General features: G+C 45.2%; 1 protein-coding gene across 1 annotated transcript in view; it reads left to right on the forward strand.

Annotated features, from left to right (window-relative positions):
* The window catches only part of nell2a (neural EGFL like 2a), a 98,846-nt gene extending 84,223 nt beyond the window's left edge, over positions 1 to 14,623 (forward strand). The window contains exons 17-20 of the mRNA XM_020457001.2: positions 2,084 to 2,277; positions 2,905 to 3,081; positions 13,657 to 13,881; positions 14,111 to 14,623. Coding sequence (XP_020312590.2) covers positions 2,084 to 2,277; positions 2,905 to 3,081; positions 13,657 to 13,881; positions 14,111 to 14,152 — 638 coding nt within the window. The 3' untranslated portion in view covers positions 14,153 to 14,623. The remainder of the gene's footprint in view (positions 1 to 2,083; positions 2,278 to 2,904; positions 3,082 to 13,656; positions 13,882 to 14,110) is intronic.
* Positions 14,624 to 15,059: the final 436 nt, after the last annotated feature.

Consider the following 15,059-nt stretch of genomic DNA (forward strand, 5'->3'; position numbering starts at 1 on the left):
AGATAGAAATTTCCTTGGCCTTCTTTTGGCCATTTTTTTGCTGTCTGGTGCAGGTAATAGTGTTATTGGACATACCATTACTGGTTCATTTTCCTCCAAATCCCTGCCTGCTTTTTACTGCTCATGGAATCTTTCTGAAACATTCTCTAGTCTAAAGCAAACTGTCAAGGGCTTGTCAAAATGGAAGAAAACCCTCAATCTAGCAGTGCACCTCAGCAGTAACAGTGCTGCAGCTCTGTCTGTCTGCCTGCTATATAGCCTAATTTTACCTGTCAAGTCTACCTGATCGACACAGCCCACTGGGCACAGACGTCAATTCAACGTCTATTCCACGTTGATTCAACGTTGTTTCAGTGTGTAGCCAGTGGAAGAGCACATTAAAGGGGAAGTTTACCTAAAATCCAACATTTCGTAAGTGAGTCCATATATTGAAACTAGTTTCCCCGATTCTATTTTGGGGGAGAGGCGAAGACAGTAGCCAAGCATTACAAATGAGTTATACGAAGTAAAACAGCAACCTACAAACATATGCTTATAATCTGTAATACATTTTTTATGGCTATGGGGCTAAAAGTAATTATATTGTTAGGATACTCATGGCCACTATTCTGTCTATTCTTCAATGTATTGATTTTTTATTGAACCTTTATTTAACTAGGCAAGTCAGTTAAGAACACATTCTTATTTACAATGACGACCTAACCCTAACCTAACCACGACGCTGGGCCAATTGTGCGTCGCCCACCAGGCTGTATCACGACCAGATGTGATACAGCCTGGAATCGAACCAGGGACTGTAGTGACGCCTCTTGCACTGAGATGCAGTGCCTTAGACCGCTGCGCCACTCGGGAAAAATGGCACAATAAAATAAAATTGTATTTGTCACATGCGCCGAATACTTCAGGTATAGACTTTAGCATGAAATGCTAACTTAGGAGCCCTTTCCCTACAATGTTGAGTTAAAAAGTAAGAATTACTGTCCATAACAATGTAAGATGACACAATTACTGTCTAGCTCCTCAACATATGCTAACTGGTAGAACACCTAGACTACAACACAATAAGATCAACTCAAAATGCAATGATTAGACTATACATACGTCCACACGCTCGCTTTGATGCTTTCTCTTCTCAGAGGACGTGTGTGAAGCTAGCCACAATAAGGATGAGCCACATAAGGGAATTTGCGGTTCGCCTTAAATGTCCTCCAAATCAAATCAAATGTATTTATATAGCCCTTCGTACATCAGCTTATATCTCAAAGTGCTGTACAGAAAATGATCTCCATTGAAAATGATTTAAAACGTATACAAGTAGTGGAGTCATGTCATATTTGGACTTGATAATGCTAAACAAGGTAGGAATGTTGTTATTTAAATCCAACAAAATATAATTATTTATTTATTATTATGGTTAGCTTCACACAGGTGGCTGTAGAAGTTTACATCGTATTTCCTGTTTGTATCGCTAGTAGCCATCTTCTGCATGTGTCTGTATCTTTCAATGGAAAGCAGTGAAATGTGCCTTCTTTCCTAGATTTATTACATAAGTCCAGCCAGGGACCGATCTCTTTAGGCTACCTGTGATACATCTTTGAACTTTTGCGCCTGCTCCTTCTCCCTCCTATAAAACTCACATGTTACATCAAGCTCCAAATAACGGCATATACCTCACAGAGTTGCCCCACGAGAGCGCAGTTTTTACCCATGTCCGCTGTTGTTGCAGTCGGCCACATAATATAATGATATCAAATAATCGCAATAGTTTTAGGTGGAAAAGTACACATTTCCTGACTCAAAACCAATAGTACTTTTGACAAAAGTAAGTCATTTGGCCATACACTTTCAATAAAACAAAGAATTTATCCACAATTTGCGGATTTCTCAATCGCTCTATGACAACGGAGCAGGTCTAGCACAAAGACACGTCATGAGTCACGTGATCCGTTTTTACAGCTTTTCAGTTCTAGTTTGGAATCATTTGTCTTTTTTTAAGCAGTAAGATGTGTGAATGTATGCATAAGCTACAGTATTTGAACTGCGTTGAGCATATGTGTGTAGTCATCTCTCTTGCTCCCTACAGATATCAACGAATGCAAGATGGGGAGGAACACCTGTGCCAATGACACAGTGTGCTTCAACTTGGAGGGGGGCTATGACTGCAGGTGCCCCCACGGGAGGAACTGCACTGGAGACTGTATCCTTGACAACAAAGTCAAACACAACAGGCAGATCTGGGTGCTGGACAACGATAGGTGCTCCGTCTGCTCCTGTCAGGTGAGACATGGGTATAACACAAACAATGGTCAGATCAGTGGTGTTCTATTAGTTGATGTTAAACAATATGATGATTGGTTATCAATTCAGTTTGATATATGTTTAGCCCAGAGGTCTGAACATGGAAATGCATCAACTAGTTGTTTGGAAAACTAATATCTATATTTTCCCTCATGAATCTACGGCTACAGTCTTGAAACGTTTAGTAATTTAGTGTTTCATTTTTGATAATGTCTGGCAATGTTAGCAGGTGATTATAGAGGATTAGTATGGGTATTGAATGATCAAGCATCACATTATTAATTTGATTACAGAGGAGGAGGGCAGAAATTAAGCTTAAATGAAACGAGTCATTTTAATTGATTGGAAAAATTGAGAACCTGCCTGTCAAAATTAGCAGTATTGAACGGCTGAGTGAACAGAGAGCATAAACATGTTGTTGTTTTGGAGTGGTCACGGTCAGCTAGTAGGGAGCAATGGTAATTTTGAGTGTGTGTAATTAACCAATAACCAAGGTCAACTAGCAAAGATTGTTTGTGGGTTATAGAGCTCAAGACAGTACTTTGAGACTGAACTCGAGTCGTGTGTCGATTGATAGACCATGCATCTGCCCACCCCTCTGTGCAGACTGGCCAGGTGATGTGCAGGAGGATGGTGTGTGACTGTGAGAACCCCACAGCTGACCTGTTCTGCTGTCCAGAGTGTGACCCTCGCCTCAGCAGCCAGTGTCTGCACCAGAACGGCCTGCTGACCTACGGCAGTGGAGAGTCCTGGGTGGAGAACTGCCAGCAGTGCCAGTGTCTGGTAAGTACCAACAATACACAGCCTATAGAGAGATAGGACACACTGTACTTCGGTTTAGGAATGAATGTACGGGAGATACTGGACATCAGAGTGGTGGCCAGGGGAATAGTAAAGGTGTGTGTTTACGGGCATGTGCAGGGCCCTGTGTCCACACAGTGGGTGGCCTCGGAGAAGTGTTGTGGATAAGCTTGTTAGCTTGTCCTGGCAATATATAAAACAGAATTATGACGTGTCAAGAGCGTTCTTTATTGAATCTCCCATGAAGAAATGTGCACTGTTTGCATCGACTCTCTCCACTGTGCCGACCTTTTCTAAGGTTCCCGCATCCCTGCTGCTCAAACAACAGGAAGGCTTTTTTATGAGGATTTCACACTAAATCTGACAGAACATCACTACCTACCGCCTCCGATACGCCTTTCAGACGCACTTTACAACCAGATATATTTTTATTAAATGCAAATGTCACGGTTGGCATTCTCCCTGGCCATTCTGCTCCCAGAGAGAAGCAACACTTAGCTGCATTTGTGTCACTATGCCTTTGCGTCGACCCACAAATCATCGTTCTGTCAGCGCTCTCTCTCTGCCGCCCGCCAGTCCCCTCCGGAAGAGTGGTATTACCGTTGGTCATTTTCTCCCTCAGATCAAACAGAGTGTTGTAGAACAGACACACAGACAGCCATGACACATCACTCTCCTTCTGTGATTAGCATATGAATACAGGGACACAAATGGTGCAGGTCCATACAGGATTTAACCCTGTGTTTTACCCAAAAGGCTCAGACTTTTCTATTTCCATCTACGCGGGTCGTCACCCGTCTCTCACTGGGCCATAGCTGCGGTGGACCTGCTCTCACTTGGGGTCAAAACCACGCCACTGGTACTTTTCAACTGTCATTTATGTAACCTTAATACCTGCCCGCAAAACAACTGTTTTTTATTATGCAGAGGTTGATGATTCTGCTCATTACAAATCCTCACTGTCAGCCCTAGCTATGGAAACACAATTTCCCTAATATAACATAAGGGTGTATACACTGGTGTTACAGTCGAAAAACAGCATAAGTCAGATCCATAGCTAGAGTAGCAGGCAGCATAATGTTGTTCCCTTCTCCCATTGTGATGCTGTCCTTAAGGGCCTTGGGTGGATTACTTACAGCAGGCCATTATAGGGCTGGAAAAGTGTTGGAGAGGCAGGTAGATGTAGGCTGCTCCCTCTCTCCCTCCCCGAGGCAGGCACTCATATCCACGCACTCACACACACACACACACACACACACACACACACACACACACACACACACACACACACACACACACACACACACACACACACACACACACACACACACACACACACACACACACACACACACACACACACACACACACACACACGTCAAAATGGTATAAACAGCAGCGCTTGAAAGAGAGGAGCGGAGGAGAATGGTGCGTAGAGATAAGCTTGGGATCCAGTAGCATGACAGGGACGTGAAATGGACCCTGAATGCCTCCATAGTTATCAGAGCCACAACCATACGGGCTCCGCTCACCAGGGAAACGGACAAGCTTAGAATCTTAGACAAAGATACAAGCCACCTTTTACTTTACATTTACTTGTGCACTCAAGCGAATGACAGAATATGTTCTTTGACGTATGTACACTATATATACAAAAGTATGTGGACACTCCTTCAAATTAGTGGATTCGGCTATTTCAGCCACACCTACTGCTGACAGGTGTATACAATCGAGCACACAGCCATGCAATCTCCATAGACAAACATTGGAAGTAGAATGGTCTTACTGAAGAGCTCATTGACTTTTAACGTGGCACCATCATAGGATGCCACCTTTCCAACAAGTCAGCATGTCAAATCTTTGCCCTGCTAGAGCTGCCCCCATCAACTAAGTGAGTGCTGTTATTGTGAAGTGGAAATGTCTAGGAGCAACAACGGCTCAGCCACGAAGTGGTAGGCCACACAAGCTCACTGAACGGGACCGCCGAGTGCTGAAGTGCATAGCGCCTTAAGATCGTCTGACCTTGGTTGCAACACTCACTACCAAGTTCCAAACTGCCACTGGAAGCAATATCAGCACAATAGCTGTTCGTCGGGAGCTTCATGAAATGGGTTTCTATGGCCGAGCAGCCACACACAATCCTAAGATCACTATGCACAATGCCAAGCGTCGGCTGGAGTGGTGTAAAGCTCGCCGCCATTGGACTGGAGCAGTGGAAATGCGTTCTCTGGTAAGATGAATCAAGCTTTCTTCATCAGGCAGCCCGACAGACTAATCTGTGTTTGGTAGATGCCAGGAGAACGCTACCTGCCCCAATGCATAGTGTCAACTGTAAAGTTTGGTGAGGAGGAATAATGGTGTGGGGCTGTTTTTCATGATTCTGGTTACGCCTCTTAGTTCCAGTGACATTCTAGACGATTCTGTGCTTCCAACTTTGTGGCAACAGTTTGGGGAAGGCCCTTTCCTGTTTCAGCATGACAATGCCCTCGTTCACAAAGCAACGTTCCAATTCACCTTTGGGATGAATTGGAATGCCGACTGCGGCCAGGCCTAATCGCCCAACATCAGTGCCTGACCTCACTCATGCTCTTGTGGCTGAATCGAAGCAAATCCCTGCAGCAATGTTCCAACATCTAGTGGAAAGCCTTCCCAGAAGAGTGCAGGCTGTTATAGCAGCAAAGGGGTGACCAACTCCATATTAATGCCCATGACTTTGGGCATTAATATGGAGTTGGTGATATGTATATCGAAGTATACGTTCAACGAGCAGGTGTCCACATACTTTTGGTCATATAGTGTATCTCTGACTCGCTACAATAGGTGTAGAATGCTATGGGTATAGGATACTCGTTTAGCCATAGATCTGGAGACATGAAACATGGTTGCAGTAGGACACAAGGTTGTCTAGCCAAGGCAAATCTCTGACAAGGCTCACTAAACCAAATGTCACCAGTAAATGTCATTCTCGCAGACGTTTTTTTGACGGACTCTGACGTGTACTGAGATTGATAATACTGTTTCTGAACTAAAAAAGGAAAGATTGAAGAAATGAGTTTCTGATCTAGAGAAAGAGGTTTTAGTTACTGACCCACCTTCCAGGGCCCATGTGAAGGTGATTAAATGACATCCCATACTGTGTCATGAATACCTATAGTCTAAAGCTATACCCACTGCCTCTGGCAATGGGGAAAGAGTTCTGCTTCAGGGGAATCACACTTAAAATGTTTACTCACTAAATGAAGGCAGGGAGCACACATTAGCACAGCATGTCCCTGTATTTTATAGCCCACTAATTTACTACAATATCACTAAAATGCAGAGCTAGCTGATTTTAGCGATATTAAATAACCCGATGGGAGACTTACAGCAAACTAAACTCATAAGCAGTTTTGAGTTTCTGTGTGTTTGTGTGTGTGTGTTTTTCTTGCGCATGCTGATTTTTACATTTTCCAAAGAGGTGTAAACCACTCACTTCAGGGATGAAAATGTTATCAGAACTGGGTGATGCGGAATCATATCTAGAAAGGTGGCCAACATTATGACCTGTATTCACTGGCTTATTGAAACGGCTGCTGGAGAAATCCAATAAGGGTTCCCCAACTGGTGGGTGATTTCATTTGACCCCCACCAAGTTTTCTGAGCAAAAAATAAAGTATATTTTTTATTATTACTGTTATTACTATTATTACTATTTTAATTTTGGAAATCTGTTCCAAATTGGTCTCACGCGCAATATAGAGATGCGCTACATGACCAAATGTATGTGGACCTGCTTGTCAAACATCTCATTCCAAAATCATGGGCATTAATATGTAGATGGTCCCTTCTTTGCCGCTATAACAGCCCCCACTCCTCTGGGAAGGCTTTCCTGTCACGGTCGTTTAGAGAGGGATTGGACCAAGGTGCAGCGTGGTAGGCGTACATTTGTACTTTTATTAGAATGACACCGAAAAACAACAAAATACAAACACGAACGTAACTCTACGTGCTGAAAGCAACTACACACAAACAAGATCCCACAACTAAAGGTGGAAAAAAAGGCTGCCTTAAGTATGATCCCCAATCAGAGACAATGATAGACAGCTGCCTCTGGTTGGGAACCATACCCAACGAAGAAATAGAAAAACTAGAATGCCCACCCAAATCACACCCTGTCCTAACCAAATAGAGAAATAAAAAGGCTCTCTAAGGTCAGGGCGTGACATTTCCACTAGATGTTGGAACATTGCTGCGGGCTCTTGCTTCCATTCAGCCACAAGAGCATTAGTGAGGTCGGGCAATGAGGTCGGGCGATTAGGCCTGGATCGCAGTCGGCATTCCAATTCATCCCAAAGGTGTTTGATGGGGTTGAGGTCAGGGCTCTGTTCAGGCTAGTCAAGTTCTTCCTCACTGATCTTGACAAACCATTTCTGTAAGGACCTTGCTTTATGCATTGTCATGCCGAAACAGAAAAAAGCCTTCCCCAAAATGTTGCCACAAAGTCGGAAGCACAGAATCGTTGAGAATGTCATTGTATGCTGAAATCCAGTGATTTCCCTTCACTGGATCTAAGGGGCATAGGACGAACCATGAAAAACAACCCCAGACCATTATTCCTCCTCCACCAAACAGTACAGTTGGCATTATTCATTTTTTATTTTTTTTATTTTTTTTATTTAACCTTTATTTAACCAGGTAGGCTAGTTGAGAACCAGTTCTCATTTGCAACTGCGACCTGGCCAAGATAAAGCATAGCAGTGTGAGCAGACAACAAAGAGTTACACATGGAGTAAACAATTAACAAGTCAATAACACAGTAGAGAACAAAGGGGGAGTCTATATACAATGTGTGCAGAAGGCATGAGGAGGTAGGCAAATAATTAAAATTTTGCAGATTAACACTGGAGTGATGAATGATCAGATGGTCATGTACAGGTAGAGATATTGGTGTGCAAAAGAGCAGAAAAGTAAATAAATAAAAACAGTATGGGGATGAGGTAGGTGAAAAAGGGTGGGCTATTTACCAATAGACTATGTACAGCTGCAGCGATCGGTTAGCTGCTCAGATAGCTGATGTTTGAAGTTGGTGAGGGAGATAAAAGTCTCCAACGAAAGGCGGCCAAATGAGGTGTTGGCTTTAGGGATGATCAGTGAGATACACCTGCTGGAGCGCGTGCTACGGATGGGTGTTGCCATCGTGACCAGTGAGCTGAGATAAGGCGGAGCTTTACCTAGCATGGACTTGTAGATGACCTGGAGCCAGTGGGTCTGGCGACGAATATGTAGCGAGGGCCAGCCGACTAGAGCATACAAGTCGCAGTGGTGGGTGGTATAAGGTGCTTTAGTGACAAAACGGATGGCACTGTGATAAACTGCATCCAGTTTGCTGAGTAGAGTGTTGGAAGCCATTTTGTAGATGACATCGCCGAAGTCGAGGATCGGTAGGATAGTCAGTTTTACTAGGGTAAGCTTGGCGGCGTGAGTGAAGGAGGCTTTGTTGCGGAATAGAAAGCCGACTCTTGATTTGATTTTCGATTGGAGATGTTTGATATGAGTCTGGAAGGAGAGTTTGCAGTCTAGCCAGACACCTAGGTACTTATAGACGTCCACATATTCTAGGTCGGAACCATCCACGGTGGTGATGCTAGTCGGGCATGCGGGTGCAGGCAGCGACCGGTTGAAAAGCATGCATTTGGTTTTACTAGCGTTTAAGAGCAGTTGGAGGCCACGGAAGGAGTGTTGTATGGCATTGAAGCTTGTTTGGAGGTTAGATAGCACAGTGTCCAAAGACGGGCCGAAAGTATATAGAATGGTGTCGTCTGCGTAGAGGTGGATCAGGGAATCGCCCGCAGCAAGAGCAACATCATTGATATACACAGAGAAAAGAGTCGGCCCGAGAATTGAACCCTGTGGCACCCCCATAGAGACTGCCAGAGGACCAGACAGCATGCCCTCCGATTTGACGCACTGAACTCTGTCTGCAAAGTAATTGGTGAACCAGGCAAGGCAGTCATCCGAAAAACCTGGCAAGGTCGATAAAGACGGCTGCACAGTACTGTCTTTTATCGATGGCGGTTATGATATCGTTGAGTACCTTGAGTGTGGCTGAGGTGCACCCATGACCGGCTCGGAAACCAGATTGCACAGCGGAGAAGGTACGGTGGGATTCGAGATGGTCAGTGACCTGTTTGTTGACTTGGCTTTCGAAGACCTTAGATAGGCAGGGCAGGATGGATATAGGTCTGTAACAGTTTGGGTCCAGGGTGTCTCCCCCTTTGAAGAGGGGGATGACTGCGGCAGCTTTCCAATCCTTGGGGATCTCAGACAATATGAAAGAGAGGTTGAACAGGCTGGTAATAGGGGTTGCGACAATGGTGGCAGATAGTTTCAGAAATAGAGGGTCCAGATTGTCAAGCCCAGCTGATTTGTACGGGTCCAGGTTTTGCAGCTCTTTCAGAACATCTGCTATCTGGATTTGGTTAAAGGAGAACCTGGAGAGGCTTGGGCGAGGAGCTGCGGGGGGGGCGGAGCTGTTGGCCGAGGTTGAAGTAGCCAGGCGGAAGGCATGGCCAGCCGTTGAGAAATGCTTATTGAAGTTTTCGATAATCATGGATTTATCAGTGGTGACCGTGTTACCTAGCCTCAGAGCAGTGGGCAGCTGGGAGGAGGTGCTCTTGTTCTCCATGGACTTCACGGTGTCCCAGAACTTTTTGGAGTTGGAGCTACAGGATGCAAACTTCTGCCTGAAGAAGCTGGCCTTAGCTTTCCTGACTGACTGCGTGTATTGGTTCCGGACTTCCCTGAACAGTTGCATATCACGGGGACTATTCGATGCTATTGCAGTCCGCCACAGGATGTTTTTGTGCTGGTCGAGGGCAGTCAGGTCTGGGGTGAACCAAGGGCTGTATCTGTTCTTAGTTCTGCATTTTTTGAACGGAGCATGCTTATCTAAAATGGTGAGGAAGTTGCTTTTAAAGAATGACCAGGCATCCTCAACTGACGGGATGAGGTCAATGTCCTTCCAGGATACCCGGGCCAGGTCGATTAGAAAGGCCTGCTCACAGAAGTGTTTTAGGGAGCGTTTGACAGTGATGAGGGGTGGTCGTTTGACTGCGGCTCCGTAGCGGATACAGGCAATGAGGCAGTGATCGCTGAGATCCTGGTTGAAGACAGCGGAGGTGTATTTGGAGGGCCAGTTGGTCAGGATGACGTCTATGAGGGTGCCCTTGTTTACAGAGTTAGGGTTGTACCTGGTGGGTTCCTTGATGATTTGTGTGAGATTGAGGGCATCTAGCTTAGATTGTAGGACTGGCGGGGTGTTAAGCATATCCCAGTTTAGGTCACCTAACAGAACAAACTCTGAAGCTAGATGGGGGGCGATCAATTCACAAATGGTGTCCAGGGCACAGCTGGGAGCTGAGGGGGGTCGGTAGCAGGCGGCAACCGTGAGAGACTTATTTCTGGAGAGAGTAATTTTCAAAATTAGTAGTTCGAACTGTTTGGGTATGGACCTGGAAAGTATGACATTACTTTGCAGGCTATCTCTGCAGTAAACTGCAACTCCTCCCCCTTTGGCAGTTCTATCTTGACGGAAGATGTTATAGTTGGGTATGGAAATCTCTGAATTTTTGGTGGCCTTCCTGAGCCAGGATTCAGACACAGCAAGGACATCCGGGTTAGCAGAGTGTGCTAAAGCAGTGAGTAAAACAAACTTAGGGAGGAGGCTTCTGATGTTGACATGCATGAAACCAAGGCTTTTTCGATCACAGAAGTCAACAAATGAGGGTGCCTGGGGACATGCAGGGCCTGGGTTTACCTCCACATCACCCGCGGAACAGAGAAGGAGTAGTATGAGGGTGCGGCTAAAGGCTATCAAAACTGGTCGCCTAGAGCGTTGGGGACAGAGAATAAGAGGAGCAGGTTTCTGGGCATGGTAGAATATATTCAGGGCATAATGCGCAGACAGGGGTATGGTGGGGTGCGGGTACAGCGGAGGTAAGCCCAGGCACTGGGTGATGATGAGAGAGGTTGTATCTCTGGACATGCTGGTAGTAATGGGTGGGGTCACCGCATGTGTGGGAGGTGGGACAAAGGAGTTATCAGGGGCATGAAGAGTGGAACTAGGGGCTCCATTGTGAACTAAAACAATGATAACTAACCTGAACAACAGTATACAAGGCATATTGACATTTGAGAGAAACATACAGCGAGGCATGCAGTAATCACAGGTGTTGAATTGGGAAAGCTAGCTAAAACAGTAGGTGAGACAACAGCTAATCAGCTAGCACAACAACAGCAGGTAAAATGGCGTAGACTAGGCAACGGGGCCAACAGATAAAACAAACAAGCAGAATGGAGTACCGTGATTAATGGACAGTCCAGCGTGCATCAGCTATGTAGCCAAGAGATCAGTGTCCAGGGGGCAGCGGTGGATGGGGCAGGGAAGCTGGACTGGCGAGTGTTATCCAGGTAAAAAAAAACTAACAATGACTAAATAGCTTGTAGCTAGTTAGCTGGTTAGCTTCTGGAGGTTCTTGAGTGTGTTCTAAAAATAAATAAAAATATTGCGATTCCGTATCACATTGGGTGAGGCAGGTTTCCGGAAGGTATAAACAAATTAAAAGTCAAAAGAGAGAAAGTAAATATGGGTCCGGTGAGCGTTTGGGACGCGGCGATTCAGGCGGTTAGCAGGCCTGTGCTAACAAGCTAACAGTTTGTAGGCCCGGGCTAGACAAGGTAGCAGTTAGCGGACCGGAGCTGGACAAGCTAGCAGTTAGCAGGCCGAATTAGCAAGCAGGGAGATAGTGAGGGCTAGAGAGTTAGCCTTTGGGGGACGTCGCGATGGGGTGAGTCTGTTTATTCCTCTTCATGCGATGACATCGATAGACCGGTCGTGGGCCCGGGTATTGTAGCTCAGGAGTATGCTACGGTGGTAGCACAGGTGCTACGGCCGGGCTAGCTTCAAGCTAAGTGGGTGGAAACGCTAGCCAGGAGTAATCCGGGGTTGCGGTTTAGCTAGATAGCTAGTTGCTGAAAAATCCAGCTGAAAGATGTTCCGTTTGCGGTGGGAATCCGGGGATGAATCCGGGGATGAAAAATAAATAGGTCCGTTATGCTCTGGTTAGAGTCGCGTTGTACGAACAGGCGAGAGCTTTCCGAACTACAGGTTAGCTGATGACCGGTTAGCTGAAGACCGCTAGCATACTCGCTGGTTAGCTGGCTTGCTTCAGTTGAGGGGTCCCGAAGTAAATATAATACTTTAGGAATTTAGGAAAAATAGCTACATTGGGTGAGTCGGGTTGCAGGAGAGTATTTGGAAGCTTAGGGTTTAGCAAAATGTTTTCAAAGAGATATGTGGAGAAAATATGTAAAAATATGTAAAAAAACGAAAAAGAAACGATAAATACAGGGACACGACAGGACAGGACGACTTACTGCTACGCCATCTTGGAATGGCGTAGGGGCAAGTAGCGTACTCCTGGCATCCGCCAAACCCAGATTTGTCCGTCGGACTGCCAGATGGTGAAGTGTGATTCATCACTCAAGAGAACTCGTTTCCACTGCTCCAGAGTTCAATGGCAGGAAGCTTTACATCACTCCAGGTGAAGCTTGGCAATGCGCATGGTGATGGCCATGGAAACCCATTTTATGAAGCTGCCGACGAACGGTTCTTGTGCTGATGTTGATTCCAGAGGCAGTTTGGAACTCGGGAGTGAGTGTTGCAACCGAGGTCAAATTATTTTTGCGCGCTATGGGCTTCAGCAATCGGTGCTCTCTTTCTCTGAGCTTGTGTGGCCTACCACTTCTTGGCTGAGCCGTTGTTGCTCCTAGACCTTTCCACTTCACAATAACAGCACTTACATTTGACCGGGGCAGCTCTAGCATGGCAGAAATTTTACTAACTGACTTGCTGGAAAGGTGGCATCCTGTGACTGTGACATGTTGAAGGTCACTGAGCTCTTCAGTAAGGCAATTCTACTGCCAATGTTTGTCTATGGAGATTGTATGGCTGTGTGCTCGATTTCATACACGTGTCAGCAACGGGTGCAGCTAAAATAGCCGAATCCACCAATTTGAAGGGGTATCCACATACTTTTGTATATATAGTGTATTTGGTCATGGCGCCGGAGGGAATGGCTGACATTTTACAGGCTTCTATTTTAGTTTGTTTTTTCACATTGTTTGTAACTCATTTTGTATTTATTATTCGTAGCTGTCTATTTACCACCACAAACCAATGCTGGCACTAAGACAGCACTCAACAAGCTGTATAAGGCCATAAGCAAACAAGAAAAGGCTCATCCAGAAGCGGCGCTCCTAGAGGCCGGAGACTTAAATCTGTTTCACCTAATTTCTACCAGCATGTCACATGTGCAACCAGAAGAAAGTCGGGAGTCCAAAATTTCTATCTTTACATGATCATTTCCTGTCGCCTCAAGGTAGTATATAAGTATACTGAAATATTTGACAAGGGACAGGAACTATAAAATTGTAGGGATAATTGACTGTATATATTAATGTCTATCCCTGTCCCAGTGATATGACTCCAGTATATCTGTCTGTCTCTCCCTCCCACAGCAGGGTCAGGTGGACTGCTGGCCCTTGTCGTGCCCGCCAGTGGACTGTGAGTTCACGGTGGTGCCTGAAGGCGAGTGCTGTGCCCGCTGCATCATCGACCCCTGCCAGGCCGACACCATCCGCAACGACATCACCAAGACGTGCACGGACGAGCACGGCATCCAGCGCTTCAGCGGCTCCTCCTGGGTCAAACATGGCACTGAATGCACCCTCTGCCAGTGCAAGGTAACAGCCATGGGTATTTATTATATCTATGCAGACTTCGGCCAACTATCCTCCATGTTGGTACCAAACTCTCCATGACTCAATCGAAGTTCTAAATGTCAGACCAAATTTGCCTTTCAGTGAGAAAAGTAGAAATAGCTCATTCTGAAGTAGAGAAAATTCAAAGAGAAGAACTGTATTGTGGTTGAATTCTAACAGTGACTCACTCTCTCTCCTCCGCCTCTTTCAGAATGGACATATCTGTTGCTCAGTGGACCCCATGTGCCTTTAGTTTCTGAAGCTCTGAAGGCACCTCCCTGTACATTGTTATCCATGTAAAAACAACCTGCATTTTCCACCCTCCTGTCCAACTTCTTTATACCAAATACAAAACATGTATCATAGAACACAGATGATGAACTACAGTAGGCCTTCCCACATGCCCCCTCTCTGTGTTCAGCCTCACCAATCAGGGTGACCCATGTGCATTGAGGAACACCCCCGAATCATCTGCAACATGACACTGTAAAATACTATTATGCTGGCATGACTGTGCTCATCGTAGAAACATTTAGCTGATTTCTAAACTTTTAATCTCTAAATGATATCCTAGGTAGTGATCGTTTTAGTCTTCATTTTAATTTGCCACATGATGAAAGTTGTCTATATTTTGTGGTCCTCTGTAGGATTACTTTCCATTTTGTATTTATTTCAAGGCTTGTTATTGTGTAATAGTGAAATAAAGTATTTCCATTTACATTAATTGAGTTTGTTTGAGCTTGTCTTTTTTCATGACATTCTTGTATTGCTCATCTAGAACTTTGATATCCATTTGATTCCAAGCATTACTCTTACTACACATTCTGTGGTCACAATAATGTCAAAAACTCCTCCTCCCAGGTCTCCTTGACCTGAATCTTCAATCAACACAGATGATGCCTTCTCAGACATCCCCACTTCCTGTGATGAGGACAGCGAGGTGAGAGTGAGGTCCTGTCAAAACATATGTAAGCTTGAAAGCGTGTTAAAGGAGAGGAGAGCTCATCTTGGATGTGACATCAGCAGTCACAGCATGTAAGAGGTACACATCCTCACGGCTAACCTTTCACATCTATTATTCATTCATTACGCTGGTGGGATTCCATCGTTTATTAAAAAATGCACGATTATTTCACCTTTATTTAACCAGGTAGGCTAGT

The sequence above is a fragment of the Oncorhynchus kisutch genome, linkage group LG22 (assembly GCF_002021735.2).
Source record: "Oncorhynchus kisutch isolate 150728-3 linkage group LG22, Okis_V2, whole genome shotgun sequence".
NCBI lineage: Eukaryota > Metazoa > Chordata > Actinopteri > Salmoniformes > Salmonidae > Oncorhynchus > Oncorhynchus kisutch.